This window comes from Aspergillus sydowii (assembly GCF_001890705.1).
Source record: "Aspergillus sydowii CBS 593.65 unplaced genomic scaffold ASPSYscaffold_14, whole genome shotgun sequence".
Lineage (NCBI taxonomy): Eukaryota > Fungi > Ascomycota > Eurotiomycetes > Eurotiales > Aspergillaceae > Aspergillus > Aspergillus sydowii.
The window spans coordinates 107,880-128,937 of record NW_024467872.1 but is presented as its reverse complement, the minus strand read 5'-3'; the positions used below and the strand labels follow the sequence as shown (position 1 = coordinate 128,937).

The 21,058-nt window shown below is 49.3% G+C and overlaps 9 protein-coding genes across 9 annotated transcripts; 5 read left to right on the top strand and 4 right to left on the bottom strand.

Annotated features, from left to right (window-relative positions):
- Positions 1-479: 479 nt before the first annotated feature.
- On the bottom strand, positions 480-3,116 carry somA (putative cAMP-dependent protein kinase pathway protein (Som1); the record flags this gene model as incomplete). The annotated part of the gene is made up of 5 exons (XM_040849982.1): positions 480-647; positions 702-968; positions 1,025-2,351; positions 2,419-2,576; positions 2,640-3,116. The coding sequence occupies 5 exons, from the start codon at positions 3,114-3,116 to the stop codon at positions 480-482; spliced, it is 2,397 nt and encodes a 798-aa protein (XP_040697850.1).
- A 300-nt stretch (positions 3,117-3,416) lies between these two features.
- Positions 3,417-4,536, bottom strand: ASPSYDRAFT_50018 (uncharacterized protein). Its single transcript, XM_040847985.1, has one exon. The coding sequence runs from the start codon at positions 4,096-4,098 to the stop codon at positions 3,667-3,669; it is 432 nt and encodes a 143-aa protein (XP_040697849.1). The 5' UTR covers positions 4,099-4,536; the 3' UTR covers positions 3,417-3,666.
- A 963-nt stretch (positions 4,537-5,499) lies between these two features.
- On the bottom strand, positions 5,500-6,357 carry ASPSYDRAFT_93806 (TRAPP complex core subunit BET3; the record flags this gene model as incomplete). Its single annotated transcript, XM_040852886.1, has 5 exons — positions 5,500-5,619; positions 5,682-5,873; positions 5,940-6,159; positions 6,251-6,259; positions 6,320-6,357. The coding sequence occupies 5 exons, from the start codon at positions 6,355-6,357 to the stop codon at positions 5,500-5,502; spliced, it is 579 nt and encodes a 192-aa protein (XP_040697848.1).
- A 342-nt stretch (positions 6,358-6,699) lies between these two features.
- ASPSYDRAFT_161384 (WD40 repeat domain-containing protein) lies at positions 6,700-8,002 on the top strand (the record flags this gene model as incomplete). The annotated part of the gene is made up of 5 exons (XM_040842988.1): positions 6,700-6,843; positions 6,906-6,951; positions 7,004-7,084; positions 7,142-7,897; positions 7,950-8,002. The coding sequence occupies 5 exons, from the start codon at positions 6,700-6,702 to the stop codon at positions 8,000-8,002; spliced, it is 1,080 nt and encodes a 359-aa protein (XP_040697847.1).
- A 1,147-nt stretch (positions 8,003-9,149) lies between these two features.
- Positions 9,150-10,066, top strand: ASPSYDRAFT_61393 (uncharacterized protein; the record flags this gene model as incomplete). Its single annotated transcript, XM_040849981.1, has 3 exons — positions 9,150-9,447; positions 9,497-9,820; positions 9,849-10,066. 3 exons carry the CDS (start codon positions 9,150-9,152, stop codon positions 10,064-10,066), a joined length of 840 nt encoding a protein of 279 aa, XP_040697846.1.
- Positions 10,067-10,514: 448 nt separating this feature from the next.
- Positions 10,515-14,419, top strand: ASPSYDRAFT_1161851 (glycoside hydrolase family 47 protein). Its single transcript, XM_040840100.1, has 4 exons — positions 10,515-10,690; positions 10,779-11,149; positions 11,216-11,775; positions 11,833-14,419. Exons 1-4 carry the CDS (start codon positions 10,563-10,565, stop codon positions 14,038-14,040), a joined length of 3,267 nt encoding a protein of 1,088 aa, XP_040697845.1. The 5' UTR covers positions 10,515-10,562; the 3' UTR covers positions 14,041-14,419.
- On the top strand, positions 14,374-15,159 carry ASPSYDRAFT_161249 (gamma-glutamylcyclotransferase family protein; the record flags this gene model as incomplete). The annotated part of the gene is made up of 1 exon (XM_040842974.1): positions 14,374-15,159. One exon carries the CDS (start codon positions 14,374-14,376, stop codon positions 15,157-15,159), a length of 786 nt encoding a protein of 261 aa, XP_040697844.1.
- Positions 15,160-15,545: 386 nt separating this feature from the next.
- Positions 15,546-16,244, bottom strand: ASPSYDRAFT_161200 (adenine phosphoribosyltransferase APT1; the record flags this gene model as incomplete). The annotated part of the gene is made up of 2 exons (XM_040842971.1): positions 15,546-15,700; positions 15,755-16,244. 2 exons carry the CDS (start codon positions 16,242-16,244, stop codon positions 15,546-15,548), a joined length of 645 nt encoding a protein of 214 aa, XP_040697843.1.
- A 2,368-nt stretch (positions 16,245-18,612) lies between these two features.
- Positions 18,613-20,412, top strand: ASPSYDRAFT_50007 (uncharacterized protein). Its single transcript, XM_040847983.1, has 2 exons — positions 18,613-18,889; positions 19,073-20,412. The coding sequence occupies exons 1-2, from the start codon at positions 18,737-18,739 to the stop codon at positions 20,327-20,329; spliced, it is 1,410 nt and encodes a 469-aa protein (XP_040697842.1). The 5' UTR covers positions 18,613-18,736; the 3' UTR covers positions 20,330-20,412.
- The last annotated feature ends 646 nt before the right edge of the window (positions 20,413-21,058 follow it).

Below are 21,058 nucleotides of genomic sequence, written 5' to 3'. Positions count from 1 at the left end.
TCAGATAGGTATTCTGGAAGAGCAGAACTGATGCTATGGAAATAACCAACGTCGACGGTCCTTTGAGGCTTCAATATTAACCGAGTAAGGGTAAAATCAATAGTAGTAATATAGTAATGAAAGAAGAAATGGGAAAGGTAGAGAGCTGGAAAAGGCTCAAACAGGAACAGTTTGGCCAGGACAAAGGCGTAAGCGCAAACCATTTCAAACCAGAGGTAACGTTACTCCTCAGAAAACAGGCAAGGGAAGGATATGCAAGAACAATATTTCACCAACGCCAGTCTCACGGGCACATATCCATATCCAAGATCATGTCGGTACAAAAAATCAAGGCGAAAAAAAAGAAAAGAAAAGAAAAGAAAGAAAGGAATCGGACAGAAAGCAATGAGGGGTCAACAGCCAACCAGACACAAGGTCGAGAAGAAATGTACAAAACATGGGTATATGGGAGCTGGGATTAAAAAAACCACTGAGTTCGTTCAGAGACCATTCTCGGCGCCAGTCTCTACACCGTCGGGATATGTTATACTTGGGTCAAAACCGAATCCTGCTGTATCAGTATCGGTGTTGAGGAACGTATCGAAGTCGAAATTTTCGAGGATGTCGGGGTTCTCCAGGGCGCTGAAATCAAGACTGAAAGTAGAGGGCTGGGTTCAAGATTAGTACGGCAGTTTCGTAAAGGTCACACATTAAGAACTTACATCAGGCATGGTAAGATCACCGAATGTCTGCTGAGTCTGATCAGGCGGCGGAGGCTGCACCAAGGTCTGTTGAGCGGGCGCCGATGTCGGCTGCTGTGGAGCGCCCGTGGTGGCATTTGCACCTGATTTGTTGAATGATTGATGATGTTGGGGTGTAATCGGTGTCGCAGGTGTAGGGGTCGCGGGTTGCTCCGCTTCCGAGGACGGGGTAGCTGCGGTGTTGGCTGCTGCTGCTGCCGCTGCTGCGGCGCCTTTCTTGGTTGGTCGCTACGAGTAGTCAGCAATGACAGGCAAAGTTTAACCTATGAAAGCTCAAAACAAACCTTTCTAGCTTCCTTGGGTTCCTTCTTCTTCGGTGCAGGCTTAGTACCCTGTTGTGGCGTTGGAGGGGCAGCAGCTCCAGTCTGTGGAGATGGGGGAGGTTGACGGCCGGCGTTGGCGGCCGGTGGCGCCTGAGGCGGTGGCATCGAGCCAACGCTTTGAGGTGTTCCAGTCGTTGGGGGTTGTTGGATGATAGGAGATTGCTGCGGCACCATGGGTTGGCCACCTTGCTGAGGTTGCCAGCCCCCATTTGGCATCCGGTTGGGCCCGCCAGCCGGGATCGCTTGGCCCATTTGAGGACCACTGAACGCCGGGTTGGAACTGGGTGGCCGCATGCCATTGGGGCCCTGCATACCGTCCTGCATGTTCTTCATGAAGAACTGAGGTGCCATTTCCGGGGGCATTTGGCCGGTGAAATTCATCGATCCGGGAGATCCACGGCCTTGCATCATCGCGTCGGGGGCATTCGGGGAACCAGGGAGACCGGACTGCGCAATCTTGGGGGTGTTGCGCTTCATTTGATCGTTGGGATTTGGCGACGCCCCTGTCCTACTGCCCTGGGGAGAAGTGCCCGGTGGCATTTGGCCCGGTGGTTGTTGGCCTTGCTGCCCAGGTAGTGGCTGGCCATCGGGGCCACGGTTCATGCTGTCCTGCTCTTGACGAGCCATCATGAGTCGGCGTTTATTCTGCTGCTCGAGGAGCATGAGTTGCATTTGATAGTCCTGGAGAGCATGGTTACCATGCTGACCACCAGGAGTTTGGACCCCAGCCCTAACCTGCGCCATTTGGCCATTCGTGCCATAGAAGTCGTTATTCATCGGATACATACCCTGGCCATCTGGCATGGGTACCAGATCGCCTTGATTCGGCATCACGCCGGGGTTCATTAAACCATTAGGCATGCCCTGGTTATTCATTGCTGAGCGAGAGTGATGTAGAGCCAAGTTTTGAGCATATACCTGGATTGATTTTGGCTGTGCAGCCGGACCCGATTGCTGAAAAGCACCAAATTGATTCGGGTTCATTGGACGTGGCGTAAGCCCATTTTGCATCAACAATGCTGGGTTCGGTTGACCAGGCATGGCCTGTCCCTGACCTCTTCCATTGGGCGCCAGTTGCTGCCCATTCATGGGACCGCCTTCGAGGCGGGGTCGCTTCGACGGAGACGGTGCGTTTTCGGCGGAGGACGGAGACTGCGGTCGATGGCCGTTCATATCAATGTCAGAATGTTCACGTTGCATCTGCATCATCTGCATCTGCTGATTCTTTTGAAGCTGCGCGAACTGCTGCTGCGAACTGTAGAATGGATCAGCATCCGATTGCCCAGCACTGGCAGGGCTGGGAATGATAGATGTTTCAGAATATATAAAGGAGGGGGGCAAGGGGCAGTGCGTACAAGCCACCGGTATTGTTCTGGAGAGCAGTTTTTTGTAAATTGGCCGGAATCATCCCGTTTCCACGCATGTTGTTGAGCCGCCCCATCTGACCCGGCATCATTTGTTGCTGGTTTCGAAACATTTGATTTTGCTGCTGTTCTCTAATGCGCATCAAATTCTGCAACGTGGATATTATTAGACACCTGTAGAGGGGAGTTGAAGTGAAGTATGACACTCATACCTGAGTATGTTGAAGATACTGTCTCACATCAGCACTGTTTCCCTTTTTCCTTTGAGACCAGAAGAACTCCCAGAACAGGCTGAACCAATCCAACAGGAAGGACTGCTGGCCTTCACTGGAAAGATTGGGACGAGGCAAGTCGTCAGGGATCTTCAGTTTGTCGCCGTCTTTACCATCTGTCATCATCGCGTCACCATCAACGCCGTTCACCTCACCCTCCCGGCGTTGGCCCGGACTCGTCTTAATAGGGGGCTCGGTATTGAGTTTGATCGACTCATCTTTCACAAGTGCTCTTGCGCAATCGTGGTAACCACGTTTCAAAAAGTAGTCGTAGATATACGTGTTAAGGTTGTTGACCATCACCTCGGGGAGATTATTCATATTACCATCATTACGGGGTGCCATCGAACCGTTATTGATCATTGGGACACCACCAACCGGACCGCCGACGCCGGGGTTTATTGCACCAACATTCATTTGGTTCATTATGGCGCTCCGGTGACACAATCACCTTCACCTGATCGGGTTGTCCTCGGCGGAAGCGACGAGTTAAGAGGAATCCACACACATCCACGGACGTGAAGTGAGAGAGTTAAGGACGAATTCGGTGTCGTGATAGGAATAGGAGAGCGCTAGGGTAGGTCGCTTGCAGCGTGCGGCGTAGATAATATAGGCGTTTGCACGCTCAGGAGAAAATGCAGACAAAACCAAAAAAACGTATCTGCGGCTTGCAATTTCTCCCCGGGCACGATAAGGAGTATTCGCAGATCGGTCTGGCGGTAGCCGTGAGGAGAGGTTTTGGAGTATAGAAACTCGCGGCTATAACATTTGCTAAAGGCCTCGACCGAAGAGATCAAAGGCGCGAACCGGCTGGGTTGCAGCAGTGATTAGCGACACGAAAGGCGAACGAAATAAAATCGGCGTTTAGTGTGCAAATAAATCAGGTAAGGCACGAGAATAATAAGCCAACAGTATACGAAAGGGTAGGTAATTCAACAAAAAGAAAATGACGATGATCAGACCGCCCCTATAGAAGACGGGAGGACAAGTGATGGAGAACTCTGGCGGAGATCAGGCCAGAGTGAGAAGAGGGGGCGGTGGGTGGAGGAGCGAAGTACAGTAGAAGGCGACCGTCGAGATCAAGTACAGAGGTGGATCTCAAAAAAGACAGCGATAGAAAAAAAAGAGATGCTATGGAAAACGCGAATGGGAAAGCTGTAGGAAGAGGTAGAGGAGCAGAAGGATAAAATGGGGGCGTGGATATCAGGCGCGGTGCCTGGAGGAGAGAGGAGTGAGTGGTGGTCAAGTTCTCAGACCGACTTGGACTTGGGGACTTGGGCGCCGCTTGATTCCCTCTTTCTTCCTGCTGGGCGGAAATCGCTTGTTCGGCGCGGATTAAACTGCTCGGAACAAGGCGGGAGGGCTGGGGGATGCCGTCGCCAAGCGTAGATCTGAGCATGCGGACCAGAGGCGAAAATGATACAACCACAGCGCGAAAAAAAGAGGGAAGGGCAAAGAGGATGGAAAGAGAACGACGACGATAAATGGCAAGAATGAGAAATTAACATACCAACAGTAAGCGCCAAACCTGCAGATAGAATACAGGTATCGGCGTGGAATTGCAAAGCGTAGATGTCGGACTCGGAGGTTGGGAGAAAAAGTGATCTGGTAAGGCGGACTCTGTACTTTCGCCGCAGAACTGTTTCAGTGACGGAGTATCCAATTTCCCTCAACCAAACAGATATAAGACCCAAATCCAATAAATAGGCGAGAAGAAAATGGCGAATACGCTGGGAGTGCGCAGTTTTTCAACGAGATGGAAGAAAAGGACGGAACAAGCAGTCTCGAGTCGATGGACTGATCAAGAGTCGATGCATCAGTTGTTACACTCAGGGTCTCTTGCAGCGCGTAATTACTAGCACAATGGATGGATTTCCTGTCCATCTTTGGTATGGCTTATCACGTGGCTCACCTCCTGGCACATGAACTCATCTTCAGCATTGCATTAGGTGCAACCCAAAACTTCTATTTCCACTTATTATGCATGGAGTCATGTAGTTGGAAGTCCTTTTTTTTTTTTTCTGACTAGCTGTCAACTTGATGATGGTCAATGCCGATGAATCAATGGCTCAGTATCCCTCGGCCGTATACCCCGGAGTTCCGATGGGGCTAATGATTGATCACTAAGCACTCCAATATTAGGTTATTATTAACTTGGGAGGGCGATCATTAAGGAGCTCCAGCCTGCAAAGGTCCATATAAGGTCTGTCTTCTGCCACTAGTATCTATGTCCGTACAACTAGTCAGCGGTCTATACTTATAGTAGAGACACCTTTCAAAAGCCACGCTTTCTTGTTAAATCAATCTCCAAATGGCGCCTCATCTATAACTAGGATGATACATGGGTTAAACCTATAGGACAGAACTTAGAACTTAAAATGTATATCTACTACGACAACCCACATGTCGAAGATATGTGGTTACACTAGCTGGACGGCAATCGGCCGCGGGTTGCTGATCTTAGACTCATATTTTAGTGGATTGGTATCAATCCACGGCCGTCGCCCTCCACAAGATATATGGAATGTGTGAATTGATTCTGAATTGATTATCATGATGAGACTGGGGTTGAGGTATGTTAAAGCATCACTAAATTTCGGAGTAACCATGGAATCCGGCTTTACCTGTAGAATAAGTCCAAGCAAAGATGGTAGGCAACAACAGCCTATTTAACGGGTTCCCGGTTGGTATCATTGAAAGCACCCTTACGAGTTCAGGCACCTCTAATGGCATAAATAAAACCGATATCGCAGAAACCGAACACCATACGCCGTGAATTGCTGGTCAATGGAGCCTGCAATCAATCTTCTTCCGGCGGCATCTCATCCTCGATGTACCTCACAAGTGATACTCGCATTTCTGTCGTGTCATCTCCACGCAGAATGTCGCTAACGAAGTGTGCTTCAATCTGCATTTGCACCTAAAGGGCAGAAAATGAGCATAAGTATACCTACCCATTGAGCAACAATTGATAGGACTCACCATTTCTAGCGCACCTCGGAGAACGCCACACAAGATATTTGAAAACCAAAGCTCATCTTGTGCTCGCCCGTCATCCGGCAACTCAACGAAGTCCGCTAATGGGTTCTCATCGAAGATGAGGGAAAATTGATTGTTGTCGCTTGTCCAATTCGTCACCGTCGGTGTGATGTTTAAGAATATTTTGAATCCGACCTGTCCCAAATTATTAATTTCAGAAGGTTTCATTGGGAATATTGGATACTTTAGCTGGCACCGTACCTTGGCAATCATGTCTGCCGTTTCGCGGAAGTTGGCACATCGCCCAACAGTCGACTTTGCCAAGAAGTCCTCGATAAGCCGCATCCCAATGTTATAGCCCATTTTCTCCAGCTGTTTGTTCACTTCGTGATAATTCCCATTGTAGTCCTGGCATAATTGCGCTACAATTGTACCGTAAGTCAACGTCACCAGTTCCGCGTTGACTTTATCAACCTTCGTTCTGCAAATAACGACGTGGATCAGTGTGTGCTCATTGGCTGGCAGCCCGTAATATTTGTGAGATAACAGGCGGCGACTTCCAGCTTACTTACTTCCAGAGTCTAGAAGGTTGACGCGTTAGCAGGTTGCTCTGTTCAAGATTGGAAGAATAAACTGCCTACTCTTCTCCGATTCTGGAAACTTTCGTTGTGGACGACATGGTTCGGGCTTTTTCTTAGAATGTGCAAGGACCAGATTCTGCAATATCCGAAATTCAAGGGTCTCAAAATACACTCGACGAATCTAGTTGCCAGCGCAAGAGACAGACCACCGCCGGCCTAAGCTGGGGTGATGGCGGAGCTGTGCGCGCTTAGCGTTTGCTGCGGCTAGCGTCTCAAAGGACACCGCCCGAGAACTACCGCTACCGTCAAGCTCCTTCCGCTGCCGCGTTTTTCTTGATCGCGGTACTTGGGTGATCATCATTTCGTTCTTCTACCTCTGATATTTCATAGCGACAATTTACCCTTCACCCTCTCGGCTTCAAGTTGCGCACTCTCAAATAATGTCTGGAGAAAAACGACCGGCTCAAGCGGCCTTTGGCTCGTCCAGTCAATTGGTTGTGAAACGAAAGAAGTCCGATGCTGGTCTCAATGATAGCGCAGCGGTTGTCAAGAGCTCATCACAGGATGGAGCTATTGTACAAGCTGTATGGATACCTCATAGGGCTCAGTGATATGGATATAGTGCCGTGCTTAACTTTTATCACAGGTTCCCCGCACAAGTGGCCTTGAGGCGCCGATTATGGAGCTTACAGGTGAATTATAATTCGTGGATCCCAGATAAATATGCTAATTCATAAAATATAGGCCATTCTGGCGAAATTTTCACCGTCCGATTTGACCCAACGGCGCAGCACATTGCATCAGGATCAATGGATCGATCTATATGTATGTCAAAGAGTTTAGGGTACAAGACCAAGGCAAAGCTGATTGGATGAACGATAGTACTTTGGAACACCTATGGACAGTGCGAGAACTACGGCATCCTATCTGGTCACAAAGGCGCAGTACTCGACCTACAATGGTCCCGAGACTCCAAAACGATGTTTTCTGCATCCGCCGATATGACGCTAGCAAGCTGGGATATCGAATCCGGTCAGAGAATTCGTCGCTACATTGGTCACGAAGAAGTTATAAATTGCCTTGAAATCAGCAAGAGAGGCCAAGAGATGCTGGTGAGCGCTAGTGACGATGGCACAATAGGAATCTGGGACCCTCGGCAGAAAGATGCCATTGAATATTTGGAAACGGAGCTACCTATTACGGCGGTTGCGCAGTCAGAAGCCGGAAATGAGTTATTTAGTGGAGGTATCGACAACACCATCCACGTATGGGACATTCGAAAGAAGGCTATTGTATACTCTATGGCCGGGCATATGGATACTATCACCTCTCTTGAGATCTCACCAGATTCACAGACTCTTTTGTCCAACTCTTTTGATTCGACGGTACGAACTTGGGATATTCGACCTTTCGCGCCGACGACTCGACACATTAGGACCTACGATGGTGCGCCTGTTGGATTGGAAAAGAACCTCATCCGGGCTAGCTGGAATCCGGCTGGCGATAAGATCGCAGCGGGAAGCGGCGATAGGAGTGTGGTTGTATGGGACTTTAAGACCGGAAAACTCTTGTACAAGCTCCCTGGCCACAAGGGTACTGTAAATGATGTGCGATTCACACCGAATAACGAGCCTATTAGTAAGTTGAACCATAAGAAACCCCGGAGGCCACTATACTAACTATCCATTAGTTGTTTCCGGGTCATCTGACAGAACATTGATGTTGGGTGAATTGGGCAAATGATAATACATATGTGGGAAGGGCCTATCCTTGGTCGCCACTGATGACTTATAATACAACCGACGACTTATTGTCTGATACCATGCAGAACTAGAAGAACGAACCAACCGCCACGGTACGAATAAGTGTGCCGTGACACCCACCCAACTCGCTGGACATTTTACACCTGAGGTGTACCAAAGGGAAAGTGGCAGGTCGAATAACCCTGAGACGGAAGGAGGAACATTCTAAATCGAAGCACTTTTTGAAGATTTACCTCCTTGAACTTAGAAACAGGCCAGCTCTTGTGGTCTGGGATGTATTGATACAGAGTACAGGCTCACATGTGCTCAATTCTCGAAATATTATATTCACTGTTGCCAGAATTGCTCATGACGTGTGTTCTTGTGTAATTCGATTTACGGCGAACCTTTGACGCTGATAATAATCGATATTGGATTTTAGAGCATGTCATTTCTTCGTGGTATAATTCGTACAACCAGGATTCGATTAGCATAATGCTAGATTTGGCCTTGAAAGGGAATAAGTCATTATCACATTTATGGAGGAATTGAGTATCAGAATCGCCCTGACTATATGGATCCACAGCTTCGTCAGTTTCCTAGGGGGCGGGGGTGGTTAGTTGTTAACCTTTGACATTCTCTCTAGCCCGGCTCACTCCCCAACTAGGTCGGTCTATCCTCGAATGAGCCCCGGAAGCTGCTTTTGTTTAATCCCATACAAGTTTGAAAATATGCGCAGCTGACATTACTCTGTGCCGCCATCCAAACTGTCATGCTGGTTTTGTGGGCTATGAAAGCTGCCATGTCGCGTGTTTTGCGACGGATGCGGAAATTTGTCTACAAACCCGTCTACGGGACATACATACTGATTGCTTAATGCCGGAGACGGTCAAAAAAACTGATACTGCTTGAAAATAGCTTTTGCGCAACAAATTTCTGCTTCCATATACTCGTCCTTTAAATATCAATGGTATGGACACCTCTGACAAGTTTGGCCAGGCGCACCTTCTCCAGGTGGTCCATTGGAGAGTATTGGATTTCCTCACGTCGCAACGAACTCTGGTAGTGCGCGATAATTTGACACTCCGCAGTATATCGAGATTAAAACCTAAGTGTGAACCTGGTCTGAGATACATGCGAGAATGCAGATGTTGTCACTCTCGTCGATTTTAAACCCACCGATGCCGTCGCATTGCGCTCCGGGGGGCACGACTTCCTCCATTCGTTTATCTTCTTTTCCAACTGAAACTGCCACTTCAGCATCCAGCTCCCAAAGCAATGGCCGTGTGCCGGTCGACTTCCCGAGTGAGGATGCACAGAATGTACGACCGCAAAGGACACTCCGGGCGCGGTCTTGTACCTCGATGATCAAAGACCAGACCATTCGTTGGAAATTATTCAATTTAACACTCTCCACAGTCCTTCTTCTAATCAATCTCTCTATCTGTAAGGTACTACCCAAGTATTTCTGTTACTACCGCACTGACATGCTTAGATATTGCTTTTGTTGTCGTCCGCGCCATCCATGGGTCTTGGCTTTACATTGTTTTGACATTCATACTTCTAACACTTGGGGTGGTTTGGTGTCATTCTCTATGCCGCTTGATTGTTGCGGTTTATCGATTTCCAAACCACGCTACCGAACCTATACTGCAAATAGGTACGGGAGAGGCTACTGGTTATGCCCAGCCAGAACAGCCTATCCTTGTCACCATGGCAGAGGATGAAGAGCACCTCACTGAAAGCCGCACAATTCCCGCCATGAAGATAGCTACTCCGCCGCCCGCGTACGGGCTATGGAGAAGTAGTGTGGTGAGTGGTTATGCCATGAGTGATAACGATAACAGAGAGCACACCACTAATCTGCGCGCAGAGACTAAATCCCGACTTGCTCTACTGGCAACGTGTCGACAACTACCCAGATATTTCCGACATTGAGAGGGGTGATGAAAGTCTGCATCGCAAGACTGATGGACGCCGGCCACCAAGTTACATATCTGACGACGGTGTGGACTATGTTGTCGAAGCGCAACCCAGGTCATTAGCGGTATATTCGCGGCGATAATTGACGCGCTGTCGTGTTGTTTCGTGTGCTCTCTAGCTTCTTCTTGGTGCGAGGGATACAGTATTTCCTCCAACGATATCTTTAGTTTTAAGCGGCATTTAGCGCGTTGGCGAAGGGCAGGATTAATTAACGTTAGTGAATTAGGGAGGTTTGCCCTGAGGCTTGTCTTCCGTTGGGAACTTTAGTCAAGCAATAGATCAAGATGGCTACAAGGGTAAATTGGTCTTAGAATAACGTCAAATTATTGTGTTATCAATGTGGATTGTATGCGCCGACTCCATATTTGTAGATCGGAGCGGGAGATCATTTGGTCTTCGGATTCGAGCTCACGTGCAAGCTCGTTCTTCTTCACAAGCATATCCACATTGTTGGGTCAAGCCGCGATTCCAAGGGAGCTTCGGGCAAGACACCAGGGCCACCGACGCAACCGATACTACTTTTGAATTCGTCGCCGCTGCACTCCCATGCCGTCTGCGGCCGGTTCGCTTCTGCGGCAATGCGCTCAGGATGCGGGAGACCACAAATGTCCGTCTGTTCAGCGTGGATGATGGGTTGGGTCGTTATTCTGTCGCTATGGATTTCTGCGACTGAGGGGATGAAATTTGATCAAATTAAGAGTTTGAGGTGTGTCTATATCCAAGTTATTACTTTCTTCTGAATTTCATTCTCTTTTGGTGCCATGAAACTAACCACATCGCCTGGGGATTGCTAGGGTCGAAACAGAACAGATGTTCTACCATGGATTTGAAAACTACCTCGAACATGCCTTTCCCGAAGATGAACTACGTCCTCTCTCCTGCCAACCGCTCGTCCGCGATCGAAAGAATCCTGGCCACGCCGAGCTTAATGATGTTTTGGGAAACTACTCCCTGACCCTGATTGACAGCCTGTCAACCCTGGCCATTTTGTCCTCCAGCCCGGATGATGGGCAAAAGGCTTGGGAATACTTCCAGGATGGAATAAAGGACTTTGTGAGGCTATATGGGGACGGTTCTAATGGCCCTGCGGGACAGGGCGAACGTAGTCGAGGATTTGACATGGATAGCAAAGTCCAGGTTTTTGAAACTGTCATTCGCGGACTGGGTACGCGGCTGGTTTTTCTGCCCATTTAAATTAAAACCATACCCTCTTCTAACGTTGATTTCATAGGTGGGCTGCTGAGCTCGCATCTCTTTGCCGTCGGTGACCTTCCCATAACCCGATATAGCCCGCCCCCCGCAGAGGCGGCGTATGCGAAAGCCTGGGACAAGGCATCCTTCACCGGTGACAAGGGGGGCATAAGCTGGAACAACGGATTTGTGTACGACGGTCAATTCCTTCGCCTAGCCGTTGATTTGGCAAATCGCATCCTCCCGGCTTTCTATACCGACACCGGCCTTCCTTACCCCCGGGTGAATCTGCGGCACGGAGTACATAAACAGCCATTCTACGCCAACTCGCCGTTGAATGCGGATACTACACATGGATGTGGGGGCAGAGATAATGATGTTTGCGTGGTGTCATCACCGGAGGTTACGGAGACTTGCAGCGCAGGCGCAGGTAGTCTCGTTTTAGAATTCACTGTTTTAAGTAGACTCACTGGAGACGGCCGCTACGAGGAATTAGCTAAAAGGGCTTTTTGGTCGGTATGGCATCGAAGAAGTGACATTGGATTAATTGGCGCGGGCATTGACGCAGAGTCTGGCAAATGGGTTGCCCCTTTCACTGGTGTACGCCAATCTTCCCTGTTCAGTTTCGCACAGCAAGCTAACATTGTGATTGTATAGATTGGTGCCGGGATTGACAGCTTTTTTGAATACGCGTTCAAGTCATATGTCCTACTATCTTCCGGAGAGCGGCCAGATTATAATAACAGCAGCCCGTGGCATATTCTCGATGATTACTTTGTTCCACTTAGCGAATACGAACATTCGCCCGAGGCATTTCTGCAGGTCTGGGAGGACTCACACTCATCAATAAGACGCCATCTTTACCGTGGCGAAGGTTACCAACATCCGCACTTGATCCAGGGAGATATTTTTACCGGCGCAACCCGGGCCTTTTGGATCGACAGCCTGAGTGCCTTCTTCCCAGGCCTTCTTTCATTAGCAGGGGAATTGGACGAGGCGATAGGGATCCATTTGCTTACGACTGCCATCTGGAATCGTTTCTCTGGGCTTCCTGAAAGATGGAATGTTGCCACAGGAAACGTCGAGGGTAACCTCGGATGGTATGGCGGGCGGCCGGAGTTCATAGAGTCGACGTTCTATCTTTATCAAGCTACGAAGGACCCTTGGTATCTGCACGTTGGTGAGATGGTGTTGCGCGACATTAAACGCCGTTGCTGGACAAAGTGCGGCTGGGCCGGGCTCCAGGACGTCCGCAACGGCGAGTTGAGTGATCGCATGGAGAGTTTCTTCCTTGGCGAGACAGCCAAGTATATGTTTTTGCTGTATCACCCTGAGCATCCCCTAAACAATCTAGATCGGCCGTTCGTCTTTAGTACCGAGGGTCATCCCTTGGTTGTTCCAAGGAGCACATATTCAACCAAGCCCCAGCACAAAACAAGGGAGTCTCATAAAAACGAGTTTTCAGGTGAGCTAGTTTGCCCTATTGCGCCATCGCCGCCAACGTTTGGGCTGTCGTCAACTGCGGCTCGTCCGGACGTTTTCCACGCCGCAAATTTGGCTCGGCTTGACTTGATGCCGAGTCGTGGGCCACCGGAAGGATCTTTGGAACAGCCAGCAAAGGATCGCCCTGGTGTTACAATCGCTGATTTGACTTCGCCAACGAACTATACATTCTTTCCTTGGACTTTGCCGCCAGAGTTGGTGCCGTTCAACGGAACGAGTTCAGCCATGACCATTCGTCCTACTCTGGACATATCATTTCCAGCTGTACCTGGAATGGCCTACGGGCCTGGCTCACTGGAACGAGTCCGGGATGGCATTCTTGTCAAAACCATTGGTGGCTTGCGTATGAGCATGATCAAGGACGCATCCGCTTTGAGTGCGGAAGAGAGCGAATTTAGAGTGCAGGTTGTCAACGGCGTACCATTGGGAAAGGATGAGAAGGTATACCTCCTCAGGGAGATCACATTTGATGTCCTAGATCCTGGGGATCCGAATTTCACACGGATGCGCGATCCCGCGATGATTGACCTGGTCATTGACGTTCTCCCAGAAAGCTTCAACCAACGAAATGATTCAAATGATGGTCGAGAATCTACTACGACTGGAAATGGAGGACAGCAGGAAGTCCTCACCACTAAGTCATCCGCAGACGAAGGCAAAGACCCGGTGCCAGTAGACGGTTCAGAGTCCAACATAAAGGACGTCCTATCATCGCTAGTCAGCTCTGTGTCATCATTGTGGCGAGAGGAGGTTGACCAGCTCAATACGCATTCCCCGTCTGCAAAGAAGACTCTTTCTACCCGCCTCCCCATTCCCGCGGCAGTTGCCACGGGGCTAGGTTCGGGTCCCCTTCCAGATGTGGACGATACGCCGCTTTTGTCGGTCACTGGTGGAGCGTCTCAAGCCCGGCTCCCCTGGTCTGACATCTACATGGCTGGTGACCTTTGTGGCCAGCGCATTACCCGTGACGTTGCGCAATCTCACCAAGTGCTTGTGATAAAGCGCGGGGGATGCACCTTCTCCCAGAAACTTCGGAATATCCCGGCATATCCACCGTCGCGAAACACCTTGAAACTCGTTATTGTTGTTTCCTACGAGGAGGAGATGCACATTCAGAGCCAGCAGCACCTGGGTCCAGGACTCGCAGCAATTCTTGCGGAGCCATACCTTGCGCGTCCGCAGCTAGACGAGACACAGGTGACAACTGGTGGAATCCCACGACGCCACCTGCTAAGCATGGTGATGGTGGGTGGGGGGAAAGAGACATACGAGCTCCTGCGCCGGGCAAACGGAGTGGGCCTCAAACGACGGTATTCAATGCGGTCGCAGGGCGTTCCAATCAGTAATTTATTTGTTGCTTAATAGAGTACATAAATTCATTCTGTAGATGTTTCGTTATAATAGAGTTGATCCAAAGTTGGTTGGTTCCACCGTTCCACAGAACCCTGTATTTAACTTCCAAAACTACGTACTATTTATATCAGAATTCAGAACCAGAGTATGACTCGGTTCGATCTTTTCGTTTCGGGATTCGGGAGCCAGGAACCTGAATTCGCCATTGTCTCCGAACTCCACTCCCGCTCTCCACTAGTTCTCAGACTGAGTAACTATTCTTCATTCTTCCAACTTACTACGTATATTCCTACATCTCACACAAACCCACGTTTCTCCAAAGTCTTCCGAAAGAAAAGCAGTATGCACCTCCAACAAGACCAGACCCAGGACCCATCATCAATCCCACCTCTCCACTCAACCCCGGCTACAACCACAACTATAACAATCGCCCATTCCCCCGCACCTCTCCAAACAAACCAACAGGATCAACAAACCGGCCAAAAGACAAAATATCTTTATTTTGCTTATGGCTCCAACCTGTCGCCCACGCAGATGCGCATGCGATGCACCCACGACCCAACGCTTTCGGCACACCCCGTCGCAATCGCTGCGCTGGACTCATGGCGCTGGCTAATCTGCCAGTTCGGATATGCGAATGTCGTCCCGCCCGCGGGGTTGCGCGTTGGGCGGCAAATCACCGAAGGGGATTCAGTGCCGGAGTCGATCTCGGAATCGATTCCGCACGGAGGTGTCTATGGTGTCCTTTATGAGATGAGCGAGGAGGATGAAAGGTTGTTGGACGGGTATGAGGGGATTGATCATTGCTCTGGGCTTCCTTTACCCGGATCTGGTGTTCCGGCGAGAATTAGACCCAGGGAGCAGGGGGATGGCGAGTATAATAAATGGTATTTTGGGGCGAGAGTGGTTAAGTGGTTGGACGAGGGGTATAGAGAAAGGAACGGTTTTGAGAGAGAAGGTGGCGAAATCAAGGTGTTGGTTTATATTGATGAAGAGCGTGTGAAGGTTGGAAAACCCAATGATGAGTACATTCCGCGAATGAACAGGGCAATTAGGGAGTCCGTGAAGTTGGGTTTCCCGGAGGACTGGGCGGAGAACGTCATGAGGCGTTCTATTCCGCTGGATTAGTTTCGAGATTAAGTTGCATGGCCACCATCAGGCTAGAGAAAGGGAATTATTAATTATGCTATACACCGTATACTCAGAATTCAAAGTCTATATTGATTAAGAACAGTAGAAGCCCTTCCGTCGATCCCTCAAGCGTTGGAAATCACGTCCTCTTTCAGGCCGCCAGCGGGTCGTGATGCGTGTGAATAATATGCTGTTTATCCGTTGATGCAACCCAATTTGTAACTGTAGGTTCGTCTATGATCAGATGCTCTTCCGAGCTTTAGATCGTGGCAATCGAGGGGGGGGGAGGAGGGCGAGACCTGGGCCGATATATATCGATACTTTTTATTTTGGAAGCCGTTGACTTCGTAGAAAACATGAGTTAAGACCGTAGAGCAATCGTATTACGCCGCCGATTCCTGGCCGGAGAGCAGAGTGTAAACGGGAGCAGGCAACTTCTCCCGCCCCTTGAGGAATTCCAGTTCGAGCAAGAAGATGAAGCCCAATAGGTTGCCGCCCATCTTCTTGATGAGTTCTCCTGCAGCATACGCCGAGCCGCCTGGAAAGTAGAGGCATTAGTCAAGCGAAATATTGAAATAAGCGCGGAACGTACCGGTTGCAATAATATCATCCACCACAATCACCTTCTGACCAGGTTTGATGGAGTCGGACTGCATCTGGAAGAAATCCTGGCCATACTCCTTGTCATAGGCCTGAGTTTCACAAGGGCCCGGCAGTTTGCCCTGCTTGCGAACCGGGACAAAACTGGCGCCGAGTCGCAGAGCGAGACTAGGGCCGATAAGGAAGCCTCGGGCCTCTAGGCCGACGATAACGTCAGGTTTTTCATTAGCGTGTGTTTCGAGGACGTGGAGTTCGAGGCAGCGGATGAGGGCTTCGTGCACGGAGTGATCGGCGAAAATAGGAAGGATGTCTTCGAAGAGAATTCCGGGGGACGGGAAGTCAGGAAACTGGCGCAGCGCCGCGCGCAGCTTTACCTTAAGACTGGCGAGTTCGGCGGCGCGGGAGGGAGCGGAGGAGGGGTGTTCGGCGACTTGGGCGGTGGTGGAGGCATCGGGGGCTGTGGAAGAGGGTTGTTGGGACATGGTGAAAGGAAGAGAAAAGAAGAAGAGGAGGAAAGAAGAGAAAAGAGTAGAGGTGAGGGGTGGGAAGACTTGCGCAGGTAGAAATAGTTTTTCTGATAAGCAGAGGGGGGGAAAGGAAAAAAACCTGAGGATCTGAAATTCTGAATCGTAAAAAGATTTGATACAGAGTTACGGAACAGAGATTACTCAGGCAGCCCAGCTTCAACTGTGTCACTCACTCCACTCCTCATGCTACGGGTGTCACTCCGATATTAATATTTACTTTCCTGCCTCATTTTCAATAATGCTCTGGACTGCACTGCTTTCTTCACTTTGAACAGTATCAGCGCATGGTCCAGTCTTACATGCTTCCAGAACCCAGAGTTCTTCTTGTTTAGTCCACTATACTATACTACTAGCCGCTGGTACCTGGGCGTAATACAGGACACCCCGCCAGCCTTCGCAATCGAGTCTAGAATCCTATCATCAGCCCACCGCCGCTGTCTTCCCCTCTCCACTCCCCTCCGACATTCCCCCCATCAATCACTGAAAGTTACTCGAGGTTATTCCAATCAAGTCCACCCTCGATCTGGGTCTGCCGGTTGGCCTTTATTCCTCGAAACCGTTAAGGGTTAGCGGTTGATTAACTCGCATCGTTTTTGGTGTCTTCTGCAGAAGTGCAGATACGACTCTTTCCCTGTCCGCCTGTGGATCAATGACACCACCACCGATCGTCAATGCAAGGTGAAATGGTGCGAATCGCTATCCTACTAGCGGATGGATAAGTTTCCCTCGCGCTGCTCGCCACTTGTCTCAAATCGCTTGCACTTGAAAGTCCCTTTTGGTGCCTTCGGAGCGCTGCAGCCTCGCGCCGTGTTTCAAATCATCCTCGTCGAAGGACTGCATTGGACTCGTCTAGAAGACCCTTCCGCTTCCCCGTCTGACGGTCTGAGAGGGATCCGCGGCCCGAACTCACGTTTAGTACGTGCTAAGGCTATGGGTTGGGGGGTGCGATATTGTAAAGGTCGTATTGGCCGGTACATTACAGGCCTTCATTCCCAAGGGTACTCCAGTCTCCGACATAACGTGGGATAATCTCTTGACCATTATGGCTCACCGACCATGTGCGGTGACTGCGTAGTTGACAGTTTCTGGGATAGTTATTTAAATCCAGCTTATAACTTTAGCCCTCGGTGATACTCTAAATCCAGAAACCAGGAGGCAAACCAGGCGTATATGTCGCTTGTTCTCCTCGCGGGGTCGGGGAGCGTGTAGACTCACCGCTGCGTTCTTGCACCGGTATGCGCCGCATATGCAGATCCAAGCCCAGTAGATGTATGCCATTTGTTTATCCATTTGACACTTTTTGTTTTACAGGTTGGTGGTGTGCCTAAACGCCACTTTTGCATCAGTATGCAGTACCTCGATTTCTGTGCGTTGCTATCGCCTCTGATAACGCGCATTGGCTAAACAGTTGTTGGCTTAGAGCATGCTATCTTCTGTGTGCTCGGGGTTTCAACACCCATGTCCCACATTATCCTACGGCCTACCTTTTTTTTTGTGTTTTTTTTTTGTTTTTTTTGGAGGGGAGCTGCAAACACACTTCCTAAATATTGTTTTCAAAGTACTTGGACCGGGACGCAAGGCACTTACGTGGTTATCAAGCATGAATAGAGTATTGGTTTGTCCGGCGCCTCAATAGCTTGTCATTACAGTTGTATTATTTATAGAAGAGCAAATGGATCCCGGCAAAACTAACAAGATGCATCCACAGCCCGACTTCCAGACCTTCCCGAGAGCGCCCGGTGGTATATTATACTTTCCACTTGGCACACTTGATTGAAATTCCAGCAATAGAGTTCCAGATGCATACCTCCTATCTACTGTTGCCCTTTTGAATTATACTGTCAGGTGAGTCGAGACGCCGGATATTTACTTTGCTGTGTCATTATGAAAGGGTATTGCCCTATAGTCCATGAATGCTTTCTGCCCAGTTTCCTCCTTCTGCGCTGGTCATCAACAAATAAATATTAAATATGGAGAGCCAACCTCGCGGGAGATCATCCACCGATACATGCATGACATGCTCAAATCACGCGAGAGTGTGCTGCTCGCATACCCAGCCAAGGCGACGGTCCTATCTGATCGATCGTAACTTATTTGCATCATGCATGGATTCCAGCAAGATATTTTTCATGTCATTCAAAAGATAGCGAGAAAAAAAAGTTAGTTGTAAAATCAGACATAGTATAGATATGATCTGAGAGGCGCTTGAATATTTTATACTAGGGAGTGAGTATGGAATCACGTGAATGCACGGGCCATCTCGCTTACGGCAGGTGACTATTTAAGGCAACAAAAAAAGTGAAGCTCCTTCCGGCTCCTCCCTCACCATTCTGTCGCACGACAGTTTGCTTCATGTTTCTTCTGTAGTACTTCTGCGCAAGGCAGAAGTGCTCTCTTCTTTGGCAGATGTCTTTTTTGCCGCCTTGTAACTCTATTGCCTCCCTTACATGATGTCTCCTGTGTCTCTGGCTGCCGATTCGCAGCCGGACCGACAGTTGAAAATACTAGCTCGAGCTTTCGAAACTCTGCTACTAACAACCCAACAAACAAACTCCAAGGCGAAATACCTTCAGGAAAGGTTGGATTATGCCCATGATGAGGTATCTTCTTCCCTCTTTCCTACCCACATCATACCCTCGTCTCAAGTGATGAGAGAACTTGATTAGCTCTAGATCAGGAGTCCATGTGACGGTGACGGACATATCATGTATTATCTGATGAGACTTTATTCCTTTGTTTTTGGTTAAAGCCGCCCAGTTGATCACTGCTGACTTCTTTTCAAGTATCTCAAGCTAGCACACCGATCCGCCGAAGGACTCGACCCGCACAGCAAGATTGTCTCGGAGAAGATACTTGGCCGCGATGTTGGATTTGACAACCCGCAGAAACAAAATCTAGATTCAGTGGATGTAGTAAAAGTTCTTTCAGAGTCTGGAAACGTAGGAGATTCGGGCCTTGCTGCCATAACAGAGGGGGTGAGGATTTACAAATCGTTCCTCAACCCTGATGATGATGATGGATCAACCGGGGTGGTTGCAACAAGAGCTGGCTCGTTAGAAAGAGACTTTACTACCAGGGGCACGCGTGGAAGTCTGCGCTGCCCCTTCTCAAAGCCTCAAAAGTTGTCCTCTGAAAACGGGGTCAAAGGAATCGAAACTGCGTTGCCGTTACAAAATGGTAATATGTGCGGCTACCAACATTTAGATCCCATCAAAGAGGAGCAGCTGGATAGACAATCAAGTCAAGCTCCTTCCGCGCGTTCGTCAACTCGCTGCCCTGCCTCACGGTGTCCTATAAGGTATCTAGATCAGCATAGCCCGGAAGAAATGGCCGATTATGTGGAGCGACACAAGCATGAAATCCCCAGGAGTCATGCAATATGTGTCAAACGGTACTCCAACAGCTCCCGGCAAATGGATGCAAAATACGGCAACCTCACCAACATGATTCGAGGCTTGTCGGAGAAGCATCGAGCGTTCCTCCCTGGCGACGGCTCACGAACCACTAGCTCTTCGGCGGAACGTGTGGAAAAATGGGCGGAAGGGGTCAATTCTCAAACTCCGGCTGAGGGCGACGAAATTGAAAACGACGAGGGTCGAAAAGGCCACTTCGACCGGCCTCTGCGTGATATCCGTGTTGGAGAATCTCCGAGCAGGCCTTGGGGCATCCACGTCCCCATACCTCCGGCTCCAGCAGTTGAATCTGCTTCCCAATCACCTGCGGCTCCTGGCGTCCCCGCTGACAAACCGTTTGATGATGCTGCAACAGGCGCGCCTAAAGGCCGCTGTCCGTTTGGTCACGGCGCAGGCGCCCCTCCCCCACACCACCCAGCCGTAGAAACGGAGACAGTTCGCAATAATGAAGAACCCGCCCAAACACCCGATGGAACAAGTGTGAAGGGCGAAAAGCGAACGGATAATCTACCGAAGGCTCCAACAGCGAATGTCGTGTTCAATGGGCCTGTGTTCTTTGGATTCTCCGCTGAAGAGACTGCGGCGTTTTTGCAACAGCTGGGCAGCCTGGGCAACAACAAACCATGATGTGCTCTTACGCTCGGTGAGAGCAAACTTTCATAGTATATACATCCCGCTATCGTTATTAGGTTGGATGTCTTGGTTATTCCTCTTTTTTTTTTAATTTTTTTTAGCGGTTGGAGCACGGAGTTTAGGCTATGCAATGTACTATATATATGGTCTGGCGGCACTTGTACATATCATCCAAGCCGGTCTCACACGTGTTGACGCGATACATACTATTAATATTAAATATATCCTTCTCAATTGCCCCAGATCTATTTCGAGGCTTTACTAGTTAAAACCAATGACCAGCCTTACCATGGCAATTTTAGTAGGTCCGCAACTCCGCATAAGGGCTATATATACCATGTGGGCTCATTATAACCTGGTTTTTCGTCCGAACCTACCGAAGTTTGGACTTCTCTTTGAAACCGCCAGACGAACAACGGAAAGCATAATAACAAATTTAATAAAAAGTATTTTATAATAGATCCCAGCCCCCAAACATTACGTACTCAGCAACGTGCTCGTGAAGTAACGCGTACCTAGTATAACCCCGCATGCGTTCATGGACTGGGGCGGATCTTCGCAGCCGAGAAACCTCGGGCTGGGTTCAACGGTAAACCGGTGCCGCTGGGCAGCAGACAATGATATGTAATGTGAAAGACGTATTAGTTAGTTATGATTAAATAAGAAGACCTTCCTTTGTTTAAATATTCTATCGGCCGCTTAAATTTGATTTTTGCTTTTGTT

Bases quoted from the DNA above. Each gene is read 5' to 3' on its own strand.
- ASPSYDRAFT_1161851 (XM_040840100.1), top strand. From the start codon at position 10,563: ATGCGCTCAGGATGCGGGAGACCACAAATGTCCGTCTGTTCAGCGTGG. The intron at 11,150-11,215 runs GTACGCGGCTGG...TTGATTTCATAG, and splicing joins AACTGTCATTCGCGGACTGG to GTGGGCTGCTGAGCTCGCAT. The intron at 11,776-11,832 runs GTACGCCAATCT...GTGATTGTATAG, and splicing joins GGGTTGCCCCTTTCACTGGT to ATTGGTGCCGGGATTGACAG.
- ASPSYDRAFT_50007 (XM_040847983.1), top strand. From the start codon at position 18,737: ATGATGTCTCCTGTGTCTCTGGCTGCCGATTCGCAGCCGGACCGACAG. The intron at 18,890-19,072 runs GTATCTTCTTCC...CTTCTTTTCAAG, and splicing joins TGGATTATGCCCATGATGAG to TATCTCAAGCTAGCACACCG.
- ASPSYDRAFT_50018 (XM_040847985.1), bottom strand. From the start codon at position 4,098: ATGCTCAGATCTACGCTTGGCGACGGCATCCCCCAGCCCTCCCGCCTT.